The sequence below is a fragment of the Perkinsus marinus genome, assembly GCF_000006405.1.
Source record: "Perkinsus marinus ATCC 50983 genomic scaffold scf_1104296971228, whole genome shotgun sequence".
Lineage (NCBI taxonomy): Eukaryota > Perkinsozoa > Perkinsida > Perkinsidae > Perkinsus > Perkinsus marinus.
Window position 1 is genome coordinate 127530 of NW_003202153.1, and position 18443 is coordinate 145972.

Consider the following 18443-nt stretch of genomic DNA (forward strand, 5'->3'; position numbering starts at 1 on the left):
TTCGTTTGAATGCTGATGAGACTGTGATTATTCTTATCATTCGGGAATATGGTTGAGTTTGGCTAGAATATAGTTGTTGTTTTCAGATCAAGAAAGCTACCAAGTCGCAGCTGCTAGAAATGTGTGTTATCACTGGTACTCTGGATCAGGCCATCCAAATTTCACAGGAAAACGCGGCTTCCCAAGCTCTTCATGGCGCCCACTTGCGCATTGCTAGCAATACCCGTGGTGCGAACTCGGCTGCTATGGCAGATGGCAACTCCTCTCAAACTGTTGCTTCTACTGGTTCTAGTGCTGCCGTCTCAACGAGTAGCTCTCTGGCTGAGTCTGGCGGCTTTGGTCTTGACGCTCTGACTTACCCTTTTTGGCTTCAGAAGCAGTCAAGTAAGAGTCTCGTTGAAGCATTGGCTGACGATATTTTGAAGCCGCCGGAGAGTTTCTAATCCTCTAAGCTAGGAATGATGGATATCAGTGGCGAACTCCAGGGATTCGATTTCAGTCAGAACTTCGGTGATTATTGAGTTGTATTCTCTCTCACTCTACTCTGTGGCTGAGGAGTCTTATGCAGATATGAGCTCGATTTCTATCGTCTCTCCAAGTAGTAGATAGCTCCTCGTTGTTGTAACTGACAGCTTTGGTTGTCGCTCTATCGCTTTTGTCCTAGAGGTTGTAGTAGTTGTAATATTAGTAAACACACGAGTCGTGGTTCAGCCTCAACATTGTACGTCTCTGACTTCTTTGCACTTGTGTGTATTCTGCCATCCCTATATTCAGTTGATTGTCGTTATCACTGTATCATCATTATGTTATCTTTTTTCGTCGTCTAGGACACGTATTCTCCGACCGTGGTGTTGTTGGTGCTAGCTCTTTTTACCATGGAAGTGTGCACGGAGGAACCGTGACCAATAACTTCTTCTTTTTCTTCTGCTTCTGTGCACTCTGCAGCACTCAGCATCCCTGTCGACTTACCAACACTTTCCCATCAGTATCGCTGCGCTCAGTGTTTTTCCTAAGGATTCGTCTTCCTAATGATAGGCTTTAGATTCAATGTCTGTGTTCACCCCACAGAGCATCGACTCGGCGCTTACCCGTGATTTGGATGCACTGTTCGCTCCGCCGACTTTTCCCGTTGAGAGCGAGAGAATAGAATACGATACGAGCTCTCTCGGTCGCTCACATGGGAGACCAAGCCGAAGACCACAAGTGAGTTTAGAGGCAGTCCAGAAACCAGTGCGCCTGGGCAATAGCGGTCGTCGTATGGTTCGATCGGCTATAGCAAAGGCTCTGGTCGCGAAGCCAGAGTTAAGGGACAAGTGTCGGAAAGTAGCCACGGTAAGCTGCTATGGTTTTCGCTGATTCACTAGGGTTACTGATGCGAGTTCAGGTTAAAAGTGCAACGGTCAAACAGCTGCTGAAAATTTGTGAAATTGCTGGTGTTAGGGATGTGGCTGAAGAGGCTCTCATAACAATGGACCCAACTATCGATGTAGCAGATCCGCAGTTGTGGGAGTCCTCCACTGAAGAAGAACTCGATAATAAGAAAACTCTCCCAGAGCGGGAGCCATCGTTAACGGTGAGAGTCAATTCTCATAGGATAATCGATTTGATGGTCCCCTTTCAGACTCCTCGGAACGGATTTTCCGATTCGTGGTTCGTGAGGAGTAGTTCTGGTGAAGGCTTGAGGAATCAAAGAACTAAAAGCATGCCAACGACGCGATCCTTGCCAGCGGCGATGTCCTCGGGAAACTCCACTTCTGCTGAGAGAACTTCATCAGTGACGGAGTTGAGTATATTCGACAATCCTGTCCTGCACTTCAAGCTGAAACCATTATTGGTCTCTTCAGTGGAGAGCTCCAGTAGCAGTTCTACGAAAGCCACATCTCCCTCTACCTCCTCGGGTTGGTTCTCTTCACCAGTGGCTCGTGACGTGTCGGAGCCGGAAGGATTCTATGGTCTCCAATTTGGTGACGATTCTGCACCAACTGCGTCTTCAGTCAGTGCTAGTTTAGTGCTCCATAACTATTAGAGCACAACATTGTCCATCTTTGTTGGTCGTTTGGAGAGAATGCGAAAAGATGGGAGTATATTTTTGGCTACCTTGTCAAACAGGGTATATTACGCATTTATTTCTTTCACTACACAAAAACATAAAAAATATGGCTGAAGACTTGAGTAGCGCAATGTCGACTACTCCTTTTTTTCAAGCCTTCGAGTGGAAATGTTCGTCCATCCGTCATCTACCCTAATCCTTGAGCTCCCGGTCAACGGCGTAACGGGATATGGGCCAGCAAGTATTTCTGCCCTATTACCTAGTTTTGCCTTATTTTCTGGCTCATCGATGGAGTTCGTAGACTTGCTTATCATATCATAAACTACGAACTACTGTGTATCATTGTTACCTTCACTCTTCACAGTTCTCGGCTTCATCAAAGAGAGTGAACAACGAGCCCGGAAATAGGGATTTTTGCTGTCCGTTTTAACAGCGATGGCAGTGTCTCGTTCATTGGTACTTATCGTCTTTTTTTGGTATCATCACCGTGGTGGTGTCACTAAGATCGTTACAGTTCCATGGCATCCTTTTCTCTATTTGGACCCATATTAAGGTGATTCTCAGAGATTACGCTTCGAGTTGGCGTGGAAGCGGCTGATGTGGCTTCAGTTTGAACTCGGTCGATGACATATCTCAGAAATTTCTGCTGTAGTTTGGGCGAAATTCCGGTATTGTGATTAGCTTAGTGTTTTTCATCGATATTTAGATATTGTTCTAGTCGCTTGTCGCATTGTTTGTGCCTGAAGATCCACTTCAATGAGGCAGTTCAACCAAAGTTGTCGCTAGGGCATTTGCCTCGTCGCCACACTTGTGTAGTTCGACAGTGGTGTCGGTGTTTTCTGACTCTGGCTATTAGCCTGTGACGAAATTTTTGCTTTACTATTTATGGACTTCGCTACTGGCCCAACATTTCCTCTCGAGAACCCGGCTAACGTTGAGCAGTTGAGGAGGCCAGTACCGCGAGCTCAGACGAGGAGCTTGGGCAACAATGGTCGAGATGTTTTGAGAAGGGAGATAACGAAGAGGCTGAGAGCATTCCCACATCTGCGGGTCGTGGCAAATCGAACAGCACCAGTATGTCCTTGTTGTTGTGATTGTTACATGTGAGCCGATGTAGGTACGTTTCGCGACAGTACCACAATTGCATCAAATCGCGGAGGATGTTGGCATAGGGGAGATAGCGGCAGCAATTTCAGAGGCTGACCAGGCGCATCGGAGATGGAGGAAACAGGTCAGGACAGAAATGGGACGTCGGAAATCGACAGGTGGCCGATCTGATGTGAATGTGAAGGAAGCAATAACTGATAAAGTGGAAGCGCTCCGTTGGTCTTTTATGGGCAACAGCAGCGCTGAGGAGTATTTGAGGGCGATGCAGAGAAGCACGAGTGAAACATATGATGCGGCCGCCTCGAGCTCTCATATAAATGATTTCATCAATTTGGACATGCATTTGCCAAGTTCAGCAGCGGTGCCATCGTCTATTGGGGCGCCCTTCCACAGTAACATCAACTCGTTTGAGGCATCTACCTTTGACGCAAGTGCTGCAAGAGTGTCTCCTACTCCTCCTCTGTGCTGGGATAATGCTGGTGTTACTACCGCTCCGGCGACTGAGATCAATCGTATGCATGAGTTGCTAGCTCTCCAAGGGAAGAATCATGAGCAGCCCTTTACTGAGCATGGTCAAGACTACACTTATCGCGAGTATCTAGAGATGAGGCACCTACCCGCTTCGCCACCAGCGTCCATATTGTGGGATATCAATAGTGGTCCTCAACACTGATACAGTGATCGGACTGGTCTTATTCCAAATGAGCCCAGTTATTGTTTACAAGTAAGTTATCTGTACTTCAACAAGTTCTGCTTTTCGTATCGTCACGCTTCTTATACATTTTTGCTGTTGGGGATCATCAGTGATGTTGTCCAGTAGGCGAATACGTTTTCTTCACAAACGACTCATTTTCCCGTCGGTTGTGATTCTAGATCGGTCGCTCTAGTGAGGAAAGCTCTTTCTCATTGGGATGCTGCTACTACTAGTGTCGCATTCTGTCGAGCAGCCTGTGCTGTACGCCTGTAGATTTGGAGCTAACCTTGCCGTTAGCACTATAATTTTACCGAGACTCTCGTATGAATACTATGGCAGCCTTTGAATGACTCTAACTGATGAACTCTGGTTAGGCTGCCTTTTGACTTTTCGATCCTTTTGCCGAAGTATGTATGTCGAGTTCGAGAGAGGCACGGCATTCCCACATTCACTGTATGGTGATTCACCTTCCTTGCTCGGTGGTGATAGGAAGTTGTCAATGGCAGCAGTTTGTTGGTTTTATGTCCCTTGTTACTGCCGTTTCCTCGTCCGATATAGCCACAGAATCGACCTTTGAGAGTATATTCCCCGTGTTGAGCTCAGAAGCAGAGGAGCTCATAGCGAGGATACCGTCAACTTCCTCACCGAGTCATCTGGTGCTGAGGCGTCGAGAGCTCGCCGTGAATTCTCATGAGTACTCGGCGACGACGATGAGACTCCTCGTCAAAGCGCAAGGGGAAGTTTATCCCAGGGAGGTTAGAGAGGTGAGGGGGGCTACGACAGCGTGATGTGACCGATGTGTGGTATGTCGATAATTGGACGTTTTTCTCTATTTAGAAGGTGCCGTATTTTGGCGGACTCCAAGCCGTGCGGAAGGAGATAAGTTATGCTCCACCCGAGCCGCCAGCACTTGATACATGCCGATTGTCGTTGCCTATCCCTTCGGTAGATAGGCCTCATCTAGTCACGGCTGTTGTGGCCACTGGCGTTCACAAAATGTGCGCCGGTGAGACTCGGCCGGTGGTCTGTGCAGGGTAGGAACGTTGCTACTGTGAGCTAAGACAGCAGTTACTTGTTGTTCGTTCAGATCGCAACTGGACCCTGGTTCGCCGGATGGTTTCGACGTGACTATGATACCGCAACCTGTGAGCTGAAAGTTTATGATGACTGTTGTGTATCGGCCGAGGAAAAGGATGAGGACAAGTTTCACCACCAAGCAGTTCTCCATCTACTTCAACTTCTTTTTGTACCATCGTTGCTTCCGAGACAATTCTGAAACTCCGCTTAGTCTCGTGTGAATGTCCGATGAGTTGCTGCTTTATTATCGCCCTTGATTGCACTATGAGGCACAGACCGTCGCAGTGGAGGGGCTTTTGTGGCAGAGGCGACTAACTCCTCACTGTTGTGTTATGTCAGTGTTTACACTGGGGGAGCTGGGGGTGACAGCCTTGGGTGACTCAGCATTAGAATAGCAAATATGCGAAAGAGACTGCGGAACTGAAACCATTGGGAGTGCTATTTCGAGAGAACAGCGGAAGGGCTCAGCTTTCAGTTGGCATTCTGCTTCTAGACTCGTCTTGCTCAGTTCCGAGCACTTGGCAGTTCCTGGATTGGACATTATCAGGCTCCCCCTGTGGGAATCTCTGGGTTGTAGTTGATATGGTCAATGGTGTTTTCCCTACAATGCGAGCCTCAAGACTGTGTAAGGGACTATACGTTGGGTCTTAGCAGCTTAGCATTGAGCTTGTGCTGTCTTGCGGCTCTGAGGCAGTTGCTTTTCAAGAGCCCGCTCAAGCCAGAAGCTGCTGGTATTATCATAATAATATTGGTAGGCTGCATGTGCTTACGGCCTCACCCGTGGTGTGTTGGAGGAATATATGTTCGCTTTTCTCAGCTGAGCTCAGGAGTTTTCTTAGTAATCATAGGGGTTTGTTTACGGCTTAGGGTAGAAGTGTTCGAAAACCAACTTGATTTCCCGAAATTCCCTCAGAATTTTCATATTGACTTTGTGCATATTTTCCCGCACTGGCTCCTCACTGGGCTATTCCATATTGAGCTGAACTCCGGGTTCCTGGTGAACTGTCGTGTCTCAGTCCCTCATCCAGTGTTTACTCGGTTTCATCTACTACGGCTTCTCGGAGTCTATAGGCCTCGAGCTGTTCATACGGGCAGTGAAGATATTGCAGACACTCCTTATATGCTGGCTGCTCTTGGCTGGTCAACGCCAACTCGATCCACTAGTGCATAATTCCGTGTAAGTATGAGCGCCCCTTCCCTCTACTGCTTATGCTTTCTACGCCTTATGACAGCTCACACGCTGACAGATCCCTCGACATCGCACGCGTACTTTTAGGTGTCTTCATAGATCCTTCCTATGCCTTGCGATAGGTGTCGTTGTTGTCTATGTATTTGCGGCTTTTGTGATGAAACCCAGCAAGAACGTGTGCCGAGGTAGCATTCTGGAGTAGGGGCCTGTACATTTCATACCACTCCTCAGATTCATCGTGGCTGATCATGTCAATCTTGTGGCTTATCGTGGCCTCTTCATTAGTGATACTCTCTTGTGAGCCGTCCCTCCCCCCTCGCCTGTGGTGATTGATGGACTTCAGTTAAGATGTACCGAGAGAGTCAACAGCAGTCATTGTCTCGGCGAGAGTCTCGCAGTGCCCTTGTAGGGGACGTCGTTGGAAAGTACTGAGAACAGCTGATATGTGCCTCGAGTTGAAATCGTCTTAGGCGCTCGCTGCGAGCAGTTCGGTCGCATACGTTGTCAATAGACTCGGACATATCACCATCACCGGTCGTAACGGACGCTGGGATGGTCGAGGCAGAGACGATGGAACGAACGCGGCGGAACCTAGTGGTAATGCCGCAGGGTGGATAGGACGGCGTTTGTTGACAATTACTGCATGGCATAGTGTGGGAGAATATGCACATGGTCAACTACATGTGACGGTTACAAAACGTTTTTTGGGGAAATTCTTGTTGGCCGCTGAACGCTTATCCAACTCTAATTCGTATATAAATTCCTACTATTAGTGAGGAAACTCCTGAACTAAGCTGAGGAGAGCGAACATATACTTCTATTGTGGCATGGCTTCATAATAGTTCTTCGCAACAGAACAGTAGACGGTGACCTCCCCGAGCTTAGTGAGTGAATTTCTCAGCAGGTACTGGTGGGACTGGAGGCTCTGGCTGCTCTTATCACGGTAGCATGGGACATAGTTTTGATGATTATGGCACGGAATGAAGAAGGAGGCGAGGGAACGGCGGTGAACTTGAGTTGTGAGCATTTCCTGGCGCACACTCCTTGGGCGGAGACTGCTGTGTAAGTCCCCTCTCTAAGAAGGCTCAGGAGTTGTTGTCTTTGCGTTTCTGACCATGGTCTTGCTGAGGGATGCTACTGACCTCTCAGTCGGCTCTACCATCTAGAGCTGTAGTGTGTATCTCCTATGGCTAGGTTCATCCTCACTCGTGGCTTCAGCCTCCTGGCACCGCAACTAGCAGTTCTCTACGTCTTCTACTGGGTGGACCGTCGCCTCCATGCGAGTTTCCGGTGGGGAAGGTCTCTTCACCATATGCTCCTCAGCGACCCGTGTGTTCAGGTATAACTGGGATATCGACTTGTCCATGGGAGATACTGTGCGCCTGCCACCGCCGCCGACACCCTTTGCTGCGGGTACGGCGGGCGAGCCATCTTTTGGGTTTGCTGAGACAGCAGCTGAGTCTCCTTACTGGTCCGAAGGTCAGAAAGAGAGTCGGCCTGAGCCGGTCGAATAGTGATCATATCGTCAACTGACAATATTGTAGATTGTGTAAACGTTTGCTGGTCTTGTGAGATAATAACACTGTTATACCGTTGTTGTGAGCTGTACATTTCTCAAGGAATCTGTATGCTTGATTGTCAATTGCTAAGGGCTTAACAGGGTCTTTGCTCGACTGTAGCTTTTTATGGCTAGGGTCGGGCCGCATTCCGCTTCCGAGAGCAAAAAAGTGACTTGTGATGAAGGTGATATTGTGAATCCTTTGAAGCCTCTAAAAAATCAGCAGGACTGATATGCAGTAGTAACATCTGTACAGGTGCTCTCTGTCACTTGCAGTAGTACTAGCACCAGGGAGTAGGTTAAAGACCATGAGCAGCCCTCTGGTGGGTGTTGGTTTCTTTCTAGAGGCGCGAGATCTTCCGACTAGAAGTTGTCGAGCGTCAGCGGACGGTGCTGTCCAATTCGACAAGCAAGGTCTCATAGCTGGGCTGAACCAGCAAGGTAGAACCAGATATCGATTCAACTTTCTATAGGCCATAGTCGCTGCGGGAAATGGAAATGCTGCTGCTTACATCATATCAAAGCTTTTCTTTTCGGTGTTCACAGGCACAGTTAGACTAGTCCGTGTTGAGTAGTAGTATTTTGGATCTCTGCAGAGCGGCTACAGTAGAGCTTCGAAAAAGCCCACCAAGGTTATCAAGTACCCACGGCAAGGTCCAGAGTCATCGTAGCTGATCGTGAGTTCGCGCGTCTTCTTACTGAGCTCTTGAGAGGTAGATGCTTTGTCTGCTCTTGGAACGGAGATGAGCATCGATTTGATTGCTCGGAAGCGGCAAGGCGTCGTGACCCGAGGCGAATACAGCTCCAGGGTTCCGCTGTTGCCCTCGTGTGTGCTTAGGCACACTTCAGTGCTTATTACAGCTCAGATCTGGGCAGTAGTGAATCAGCTCGGCTTCTTAGAATCGACTATGTTGCTTGTTGGTCAACGATCGTTCCTCATGTATTTTCAAGTGCTCGATTGAAACATGATAGCGCCACCTCACCCTGGTTGTGTTGATCTGCCTTGGAAACTGTGAATCGCTGTGGTCGACTGTTCCCTTCGTCCACATTCCCACGATGAGTAGGAGACGGCTAAGCGCAGGAGTGGCAGCTGATCTGGCGGCGGCTCGAGAGCAGAACGCTTCCGAAGGGGTAACTTGCAGTCCATCTGACTCCTGGATGGGAGGTCATTGTTTACCGTTACTTAGGTGCCACGACCTGATAGGCCGAAGCTGAGGGGGAGCACGGCACCGAGCCCCATGAGGCCGAGACAGGGCGTGGTCCTCTCCAAGCAGGTTCGTATAGTTCCATTTACTCTCATTGATGGAGTTCGTAGTCAAGCGCACTGCGTTGGATTAAGCTTCGTCGGTCCTGAATGGTGGTGACATTTCTTGAGGGGCATCGTGTGACATGGTGAATTGGTGGAGGCCCTCATTCTAACAACAGGCACGAGAACCTACAGTATCTCCTAAGCGGCGCCGAGTGGACAGTCCCAACAGGCGGATCTTGACACGGGCACACACTGGTGAGGAGGGAGCACTCCCTACATGAACTTTTATGACTCGCTAGGTCCAGTGTTCCAGAAAGAGCAATTCCGGCAGCCACTAGCGCGCGTCAATACTGTGGCAGGTGGCCGGTGAGTGCATCTATTCGATTAGACGTGATCACTCGAAGCCTCGTGTCAGGGTGTCGGTCGCACAGCCGAGCCTGCGGCATGGGATAAAGGATATCTCTATCAAGAATGTAACTCAAGCCCCTTTGGTGAGGTTCTGTAGTTCTCCAGCATTTGAATGGTGTTGGATCAGAAGCCTATTGAGGAGCAGGAGAATGTACCGCCAGATGGAAATCGACTATCCGTGGGATCGCTGGACTCGGTGTGCTTATCAGATGGGCAGGAGGGTACCCAGGGTGCTGTTCCCGTCACTGAACGAGTCGGTGTTTCCTCAGTGGTCGATCTTGGTGACGGTGCTGTGAGAGATTCCTTCTTGTCCCAGGAGGAGCAGTTCTATGAAGACTATCAGGATGTGCGTCAGGCGATCATCACTGTTTGTATGTGTCTGTGGTCAGTCGCCATCACCCATTCTGCAACAGCAGCAGATGTCACCAGAGGCGTTCTCGTATCGGCCGCATTCACAACAAGGGGTCTATCAAGACCGAGTGAGTTGAGCGTAGCGGCGTGGACCACTTGACAGTTTGCGTCGTCAGGGGTCCTCAGCGAGGAGCATGGCCCCTACGGTCGACCTTGCCAACAGTGAGCCTGAGCCTAGCGCTTGGGAGTATGTCAGCTATACTCTGTGGCCATGATGGTACTCTGATACAGGTACAGCTTTGCAGCTCCCGGTGACCAAAGCGTTGCTGCGACTATCTACAGCCCGAGGACGAGTGCGTTGAAGGAGTGCTTGTGGCCATTGATCTCTCTATACAGGTGTAGCGGGAGATGACGAGCTTGCCCAAACACAGTGGCAGGCTTCTCAACGCCTGCCAAGTTCGCAGGTCTTTATCAGTGGCAGTCTTTAAGTCGACATATGCTGTGTTCCATCCAGGTTCCTCCTGCAGGGCAACATCACACATCACCAGAGTTCGGCTTCCGGCCGTATGGGAAGACCGGACCTGTTCAAAACTACCGTCCGTCAGCACAAGTAGTCGCAACGTGCTTGGCTTGGTGACTGCCTCTACTATCAGGGACACGCAACTGGTGCTGGTTGCAGCGCTGTATCGTGGGAGACGAGACCGATTAGTGGTGACTCGTGAGTGCTAACGATGGGTATTCGGGTTGGCCATCATCACCTCTGCAGGGTCAGCTATGCTCCGTTCAATGGCCAGACTCAAGCCCAATCGGAGGTGGGCGAGCCGGACAGGGGTGAGGTCTTGGAGGGGGAGATGGGGCTCTGGTCGGTCGCCGCTTACAGGTATACACGAATTGGAAGGGTACAGGTCGGACACATCACAACGAGCACAGCCGCGGCAGCAGCAGCAGCAGCAGAAGCCTTTCACTCTGACTCAGGTTCAAATGGTAGACCTCGAGGAGTCCTTACCGTTCCTCGGGGAAATCACGGTCGTTCTCAGGGTGGAGATACTCCGAGGTCCGAAGCATCGTGCTCCAGTTATTACGCTAATCTCTTGGATGCGGTGAGTTGGACCGACGGACTAGCGGGTTAGACCAGGCGTATTGTACACGGTACGCTCGAAGCACTGGGCGCTATCATCGAGTCGTAGACTGAGGCGCACAATCTACTTAGACGATTTGGTCTGTAGAGCGGACCATACGGGTGATTTCTGGACTGAAATCCCCAGGCGAGGTTCATAGTTCTGCAGCAGTATAGAGAGGACTGCCATGGCTATGGGATAGGAATGTTCGTGCAGATGATCATGAAGAGTGATCCCGCCGACATAACGAGCTCGTTTGTATTAGGCCGCCACACAGGCTGCACAGCAACAAGCCCGACCCGAGGCAACGACCGTGCCGTCTCATGCTGCGTTGGAAAGGGCTACAGCGCCTCTGGCGAGCCTCGCCTCGCAGGCCTACCAGCAGCGTCCACTCGACACAGGCCAGGCGAGCTACGTAATGGGCGCCGGGTCGGGACCATCGGGCTGGGGGCCGCCACAGATCGGGCCCGGTACAGGAGAGGAGTTGCACACAAGTGAGTCTCACTAGCAGGTGTCATCTTCTTTGTTGGGATGTATTTTTGTAGTGGCTACGGACAGGATCCCGGGACGCGATAGGCTGGCGGACATTCCACTGAGTAAGGAAATTGTTGGGACTGCAGAAATAGCGGAGGTGAGTATTAACTGGTGTGGGGGTTGAACCGGAATGTTCAGAAACTTGGTGAGATCATCGGCAAGCATCTCCCAGGGGACGCCTACGACTATCATATCTATGTCGAGGCCTTCAACAAGTGAGCTCAGACTGCTTTCATGATGGACTTGCCTAACCGGTTGTCAGGGTTATCGAGAGTGTTAGAAGGGAGTATTTAACAAGGGCCAATCGAGTGAATCTGTCAGCGAGCCGTCAGGCATTGCTAGCCTTCGCAGACAACACGGTGGGCTCAGCCTCCTTTGGGTAGTAATGCGAGTGATGGCATGCAGATGGTCGCTTGGAGGGAGGGGAGCATTCTGGATATCTTCACCAAGTGTAAATTGCTGCGAAGACAGGCGCGGATGGAGCTCAACTTTCGGGGCCTGGTCCGACCGAGTCAGGACACTGTTAGTAACGTCCTGAGTAGAGTAGAGGCCCTTAGGGCCGTCGTAGAGGGGAAGCGGGCCTTGTTGGTGAGAGGTGGGATTCAGTCAGGGACATTGAGCGTTTCCTGTATAGGAGAAGCTACGTCGGGAGAAGGCCTCCAGTGCAGATCAAGTATGCAGTACAGGGGACATAATCGAGCGAGAGGTGAGGAGGCTATCACGATAGCTCCGTGGATTGTCCCAATGTCAAGATTGAATCGTTCAAGATGGCCTCGGCAAATGAGGAGGAGGAGGAGGCCCCGTTGGAACCGTCATACGACTTGCTGTTCGAGCTGGGCAATAGATGGATCAGGATGGTGAGGAGGGTCACTCGCTTGCTTGTTGTTACTCGACGGCCATTCATAGGAGTTCATAACGGAGGAGGAGAGGACGAGGGGCGAATGGGAGGACCCTGACGATGATTTTGAGAGCTTTAACGTGCCGACTGCTGAGACCCCTGACCTGAATGAAGTCAGGAGTGACGAGGCAACTCCGAGACAATCACGTCGGGTGCGAGAGAGTGTCGGCAGCGTGGCCTCCATGATGGCCATGGAATGTGGCTTGAGCGAATTTGCCAGCTGATGCAAGTGTTAATTACCTAATACTTGCATGATGCTTCTTATCAATTTCTCATTCCGAAGGGGCGGAGTTTGAGTAAATCAAATCGGAGGGATCTTGCTGCAAGATATGGGCCCCCCTCGAGTTCTCAAAACTTGGCCCGCTAGTAAGGATAGACTCTCCCCGCCCGCCCCGCTAGCTTGTGTCCACGGCACAAGCACTCACGACATAGACACCACCGATGACAGATCAATCGAAAGACATAAGAATCACCACCATGTAGAAAAGATAAGAAAACGCAATGCAGACAGTCAGAACGGAGAAGGGCATTGTTCTTCTCAGCACTTCGTGCTTTCCAAAACCACTACCGAGGCTATTTTGACGGCGATAGTACCTCACGAAATTTGATTTCTCAGCGCATTCGAGCTCATGATTACCAGTGGTCAATTAGTAGTGCGTCAGATAACTACTGCCTTTGAGTTACGTATCTCACGACCTAACCGCAAACCGGATCCTTGAAGGCTTCGAGCATGTTGATATCTCAGAGCATTCGAACTCACGATTGCCAATGGTCAACTAATAGTGTCTCAGATAACTGCCTTTGAGTTACGTGTTTCACTATCTAACCACGAACTCTCCTATCCTGGACTTGGTCGAATTCAGTGATTATCTCTGTGAGATAATATGCAACTAATTATCGATAATTAACTTGATTATTGAACGAAACACATCATTTGTTTTGACAATTCACACATGTACTGCGATAGGGCAGTAAATCTGAATTCACAGTCTGGGCTTACTGGGTGTACTGCCCCCAGGACCTCCGGCAAATAGCTCTCAAGCAAAGTTGCGACGTACCGCCTCCACGCGAGGCTCGCGCCGCGAGCCTGGTTGGCTTCTCTACGACGTAAAGCCTCCGGACGTCTTTCGAACCGCGCCATTTGAGCGCGCATCTCCTCGTTAGTCCCCTGAAACGGAGTCATCCCTTGTATGGTCATGGGGCGAACAACGGGCTCCGGTGTTACAGGGGTCCTGCACGAGACACGTGGTATACTTCTGCCGTTCCTTGGAAACGATGGAACATGCTCAGCAAGTACGTCTCCTCATTCACTTTAGCAAGCCGCGTGACCTTGCTACTCCGACGAATTCCAGCCACACGTTCTTCTTCCGCCAGTACTTCCTCCACAGTGTCGAAGGAGGTGCATTTCACCCCAGGGCAACTCCGGAAGTCGCAGCGATCCTGCTCTTCGACCGAGACTACCGGAGTATCCGGGGGGACCACAACCTCCCTAACACAGTCGAGAAGTAGGTCGGCCTGAAAAATATAATATGAATCATCAAATCTTCACTAGAGCTCACCTGGCTTCGGGAAAGGCCTTCCCATCTTCGACCATAGCCATCCAATTCACTAGTTTTTTGTCTTGTCCATCACTGCCGAGTCGGCAGTGCCGACCCCCGCTCCACCACGGACGCCTCCGGATGAGCCCGTGAGACCATCTCGGTCAAAGCTCTTCTACATTACAAGGATTACGTTAAAGCTCTTCTACAACTTGTAGAAGAGCTTTAAGTTTAAGCTTTAAGCTTTTACGTTTAGGTGCGTAAGGCGGTTTAGGTGCATTCGTTATGAAATCACTTGCCGTTAGGTGCAAGGCACCCAACTAGGTGCGCCTAAACGTAAGGTGCACCTTAACTTAAGGTGCACCTTACGTTTAGGCTTACTTAAGGTCCTTAAGGCGCCTTAGGTCAGAAACCCTTGTGAAATGGGCCCCAGGAACGGCGCATCAAACCTGATATGCAGGTTTTGAAGTGTCTGATACGAGCGTGCGCGTACACTATTGTACACGATGGCAATTAGAGAATAATATTGTACGTGCAATACTTAGGGGAAATCTCTCACTCTAAATACACACCGGATCGGCAGTAACGGCGTATGTATACATACCTCTAATACATAACCAGAAATGCTGAATATCGCCTAAGAACTCATCTTAGGCCGCTCGGCAGTGAATGACATTAAATAGCTCCTTAGGAGAGCTTTTCTCATCAGGAGCTTGAAATTCTTGTTGGATTCTGCAATATTAAGCAGCTTGGCTTCGGGGTGATCGGCTGCGATGGCGAGCTGGGGCCGTATGCGGATCCTGATTCATGAATCTGAGTCCATGATTCAACTCACGCTCTGATCCTGATTCAGGATTCAAGTCACACCTTGATTCGAGAGAACTGATTCAGATTCATTGCTCAGGAGAAAGAGTCGAGATTTCTGAGTATGAGTACTTGAGACAGAGTCAGATTACGTAATCATGAGCAAGATCCTTGATCCTTGATTTTAATCAGCCGCTGAATCCGATTCCTGATCCTTAATCACGATTCAAGATTCAAATCTATACTCAATGGCCGATTCAGAGTTTTTGGTACTGAGTCAGAGTATTTCATCAACTCGAGATTAAATACTCAGAGTTGGGATTTTTACTCGTGTTTCGAGATTAATTCTCAGGAGTCGAGATTCTTTTACTCAACCTCAAAGCTGCTCAGATTCAAGATCGCAATCTCACCTTGAGCATGATCCGGGATCATACTCATGATGCACAAGCTCACAGTTTAACACGGGGATTAATTTTGATTCTGTACCGGGGGTCCGGACCCCCGGTACCAAACCCTGATTCTGATTCTCGACCTTGATTCACGACTGCAGCGCGCACCACGGTAGACCTTCTCAGCTCCTTGCGAGTAGGTTCTTAGAATGACCGTACCGGGGGATAGAACCTCGGCTTCGACCAAGTGAAAGCATATCCTTAACCAGTTGAGCTACGAGACTATACGATACAAGACAGTGCAAGGAGGTATAGCGCACGTAGTACATACAGGGTATGAGTATGACACTGCCCGGGAATAGAACCCCGGCTTCGAGCACATGATAGTATCACCTTAACCAGTTCAGCTATGAGATCATACGACACAAAACGGTGTATGGAGGTATAGCGCATGTAGTACATGCAACCACACGGTGTGAACTACGCATTCCTCAATTCAATTAATTGTTCATAAAAACAATAAATGCCCTTCGTCGATCCTCTTGAGGGATTGTCCGATAACGACACCCGATCACGCTACCGGTTCTCAAAGGAAGCTCTAGAAGCTCTAGAAGGAAGCTCTAGCGCTGAGCTTCCTCTTAGAACTTCTGAGTTAGAAACCCAGAGTTAGTTGATTCCGAGTGAACATATTGAAAAGTTTGAAGTACGGATGTGTACAAGTGCGACAAAAGATCTTCTTCCGAAATTTTATCAATGCTGTAACGTAACGGGAAATGTGCATGCATTCGAGGCGAATCTACCAGGTTCTACCCTCGTAGAGTGACGTTTTCTTCTTTTCTTGAAATTGTCACTTTCGGTTGTGGGGCGTAGCGACTATAATCTTCGTCTTGTCAAAAATGTCTGATTCAAACTCTGATTCCCTGATTCTCGAAAATACTCAGATTCAATGGAATCACCCCAAAAATCAGCCTCATGAGCAAGGCATATTGAGTAAGAGTATTAATCAGCCAAAAAATCAACTTTAGATTCTCGAATCAGCTCAGAGATCCACATGTCCTCGCGATGATCCTGATTTCTCGCTCCAGAGTAAAAAATCAGTGAATCAGGGGTTATTATTCACCATCTGATTTTTTCATCTGAGTAAATACTCTGACTCACCTGTTGCATCAGGATCCGCATACGGCCCCTGATCGATTACGTCTCACATTAAACAAAAGCTACTGAAGATACATGGTACCGACTAGAAGGCATTAGGAGAGGTTCTGGATCTCGGCGAGCCTGCGAGGTTGCCGCTTAGCTATGTGGACTGCATCAACATCATAGGCCAGCACAACGGAGGCGAGACATTCGCCGGGCGAACTTCGCCCGCAGTGACCACAAGCCCGAACTACTAAAATTATACGTGGAATCTGGGGGCAAGTTCTGGCTCGTCACTAGCCAGTGTGTCAACGGCGCACCTGTGGCTAGAGCGCTGGTTGTCAACGACAACTTGTCATCATATATGAGAGAATATGATTCCGAGAAACACGAGAGGCTCCTCGAGATGACGCCTCTCGACAGTTGCATGACAATTCACGTGTCCGACACGTGAGTTGTCGTGGAACGGTCAATATGAAGCTGCCAACTTCTGAATGTATTGGGCATCTATTTAACCCCAGCATTATATCCAATCATTTATCATGACTAACGACCACTCGCCTTTTGTGTCGACTAGTTCAGGGGATCATGCGAACAGTATTCTTGTCGATGTTGTGTTGTTCTGTCACTAATCACGGTGGATGCGATTTCTATTAGTGTGATGTCAAATTCATCTAGTTATGATTATGGAAAATCCGAGGCCACCAACGGTACCATCCTGGGGGCTCAGCTGAACTGATGGAGTCGTCATCAACCTACTCCATCGGGTACATCTGCGTCGGAAGATGCTCCACATTTTGGGTCAACTCCATGACGCTGGGCAAGCTTCCGAGTTCATTCTCATTTTTTGGAGGCCGTGGATGTAGTCTGTGTAGTCTATGAAGGAGACAGCTTCGCAGTCACGCACATGTGTATGCGTGCACCTCATTAGCTATACGGTGGTTCCCCTTGCCTCTCTCTTTCCCTCTCCTCTTCTCATGTCAACTCGACATTATTGAGTTCAGATATTGATGCTCGACCAGTCTGTGCGGCAGAGAGCGTCACCTTTTTGTACATGCGTACAGACTTTCTCCTTGTGCTCGCGTACAAGTGTGAGCATAGGATACATTCCGTACTATTGATCTTGAGAATTGAGCGTTACTAGCTCCTAAGTCCGTAGCCATCTTGGCTCAAGGTCTCAGTGTACGTTTGGGTCGCATCTCTCCAGCTAATGTCGGGTCGTGTTGACACAAGGGAACGACAGGAGGCACCGGACATCAACAAGAGACACATCACGTCACAGGACAACCACAGTGGATGGGTAGTGCCTAGCTCGGGTCTCATCATTATACGTCATCATTACCACTTTAGAGTCTCACAATCACTCGTCGAGTTGAACGAGCGCTATGGTGGAAGCCTCGCGGGATGCCGTTATTGGACTTTCCATTGGACTTGATCAACTGTTGATCATCAACACAAGAGTACAATTTGAGCCAAGATGGCTACCGACCTGTTTGGATACCGACCATGTGAATTGTGTTCTGCACTAGTCTTTTCCATATCACGGGTGTCTCAGACAACTTGCGCAGTTGCTGATAGAGTACATCTTTCTCGAACTGTCTGCCATTATTGTCACAAAAGGCCCACTCGCTATGTCCTCCGTAGCAGCTACGGCGTAGCTGAGATCTCGCCTTATCCGGATAAACTCATCGATATCTTGAGCCGCAAGCCCACTCATACGACGTATGTTCTAAAACTCACATCCATTATCTCCAGAAGAATATCTATGAACTCACCATTTCGTTTTTTGGATCCTTTCCCTTCCTTTCCCAATGCAAAGTGGCCATCCACATCGCCACATTGTGGGGTCCCGTCGGGACCGTCCCGATTAGATCATGTAACCGCCCCGGCCGTGTGGAAGAACCAGCTCTGCACCAGTTCAGTGGAACTCCATCGTCAAGCTTCTCGAATATACGTATGGATCGTATTTGATCCATACGGATATTCAACACGGTATCCACCCTCAATGCTGCCCAAAGTTTGGATCCCAAACACTTCACCATCCTATCCTCATCCACGGCATACATAGGATGATGACGGTAGTTGCGACATCGCTTCTCACAGTGCAGAGTGACAGGCTGGGTGCAAAATCGTCAGATACCGCAGTACTCGGTACGAAGTACTCGGCCGAGATCAGCCGAGAACACGGTCTTGGCTGAGACCGGTCCCTGACCTTTGCGGAGACTAGAGCCTTCGTTCAAAAGGCGTTAGTCGGCATGTGTCCGCTGGAGAAATCTGCATGCCGCGAAAATGTTTATACGCTGATTTGGCATGAGCGACCCGGACAGTCCGTCGCGGACTGT

At 49.4% G+C, this 18443-nt stretch overlaps 4 protein-coding genes across 4 annotated transcripts; all 4 read left to right on the forward strand.

Annotated features, from left to right (window-relative positions):
* Positions 1-119: 119 nt before the first annotated feature.
* Pmar_PMAR020249 (hypothetical protein) lies at positions 120-443 on the forward strand (the record flags this gene model as incomplete). The annotated part of the gene is made up of 1 exon (XM_002767028.1): positions 120-443. The coding sequence occupies one exon, from the start codon at positions 120-122 to the stop codon at positions 441-443; it is 324 nt and encodes a 107-aa protein (XP_002767074.1).
* Positions 444-2935: 2492 nt separating this feature from the next.
* Pmar_PMAR020250 (hypothetical protein) lies at positions 2936-5005 on the forward strand (the record flags this gene model as incomplete). Its single annotated transcript, XM_002767029.1, has 4 exons — positions 2936-3100; positions 3168-3281; positions 4689-4885; positions 4939-5005. 4 exons carry the CDS (start codon positions 2936-2938, stop codon positions 5003-5005), a joined length of 543 nt encoding a protein of 180 aa, XP_002767075.1.
* A 3608-nt stretch (positions 5006-8613) lies between these two features.
* On the forward strand, positions 8614-11554 carry Pmar_PMAR020251 (hypothetical protein; the record flags this gene model as incomplete). Its single annotated transcript, XM_002767030.1, has 19 exons — positions 8614-8806; positions 8863-8949; positions 9101-9179; positions 9224-9290; positions 9340-9415; positions 9460-9553; positions 9602-9678; positions 9722-9811; positions 9860-9930; positions 9975-10036; positions 10080-10147; positions 10198-10293; positions 10337-10401; positions 10450-10514; positions 10564-10667; positions 10721-10783; positions 11067-11295; positions 11347-11432; positions 11474-11554. Exons 1-19 carry the CDS (start codon positions 8732-8734, stop codon positions 11552-11554), a joined length of 1635 nt encoding a protein of 544 aa, XP_002767076.1. The 5' UTR covers positions 8614-8731.
* A 258-nt stretch (positions 11555-11812) lies between these two features.
* Pmar_PMAR020252 (hypothetical protein) lies at positions 11813-12507 on the forward strand (the record flags this gene model as incomplete). Its single annotated transcript, XM_002767031.1, has 4 exons — positions 11813-11923; positions 11970-12041; positions 12088-12192; positions 12242-12507. 4 exons carry the CDS (start codon positions 11813-11815, stop codon positions 12455-12457), a joined length of 504 nt encoding a protein of 167 aa, XP_002767077.1. The 3' UTR covers positions 12458-12507.
* Between the last annotated feature and the right edge of the window lie 5936 nt (positions 12508-18443).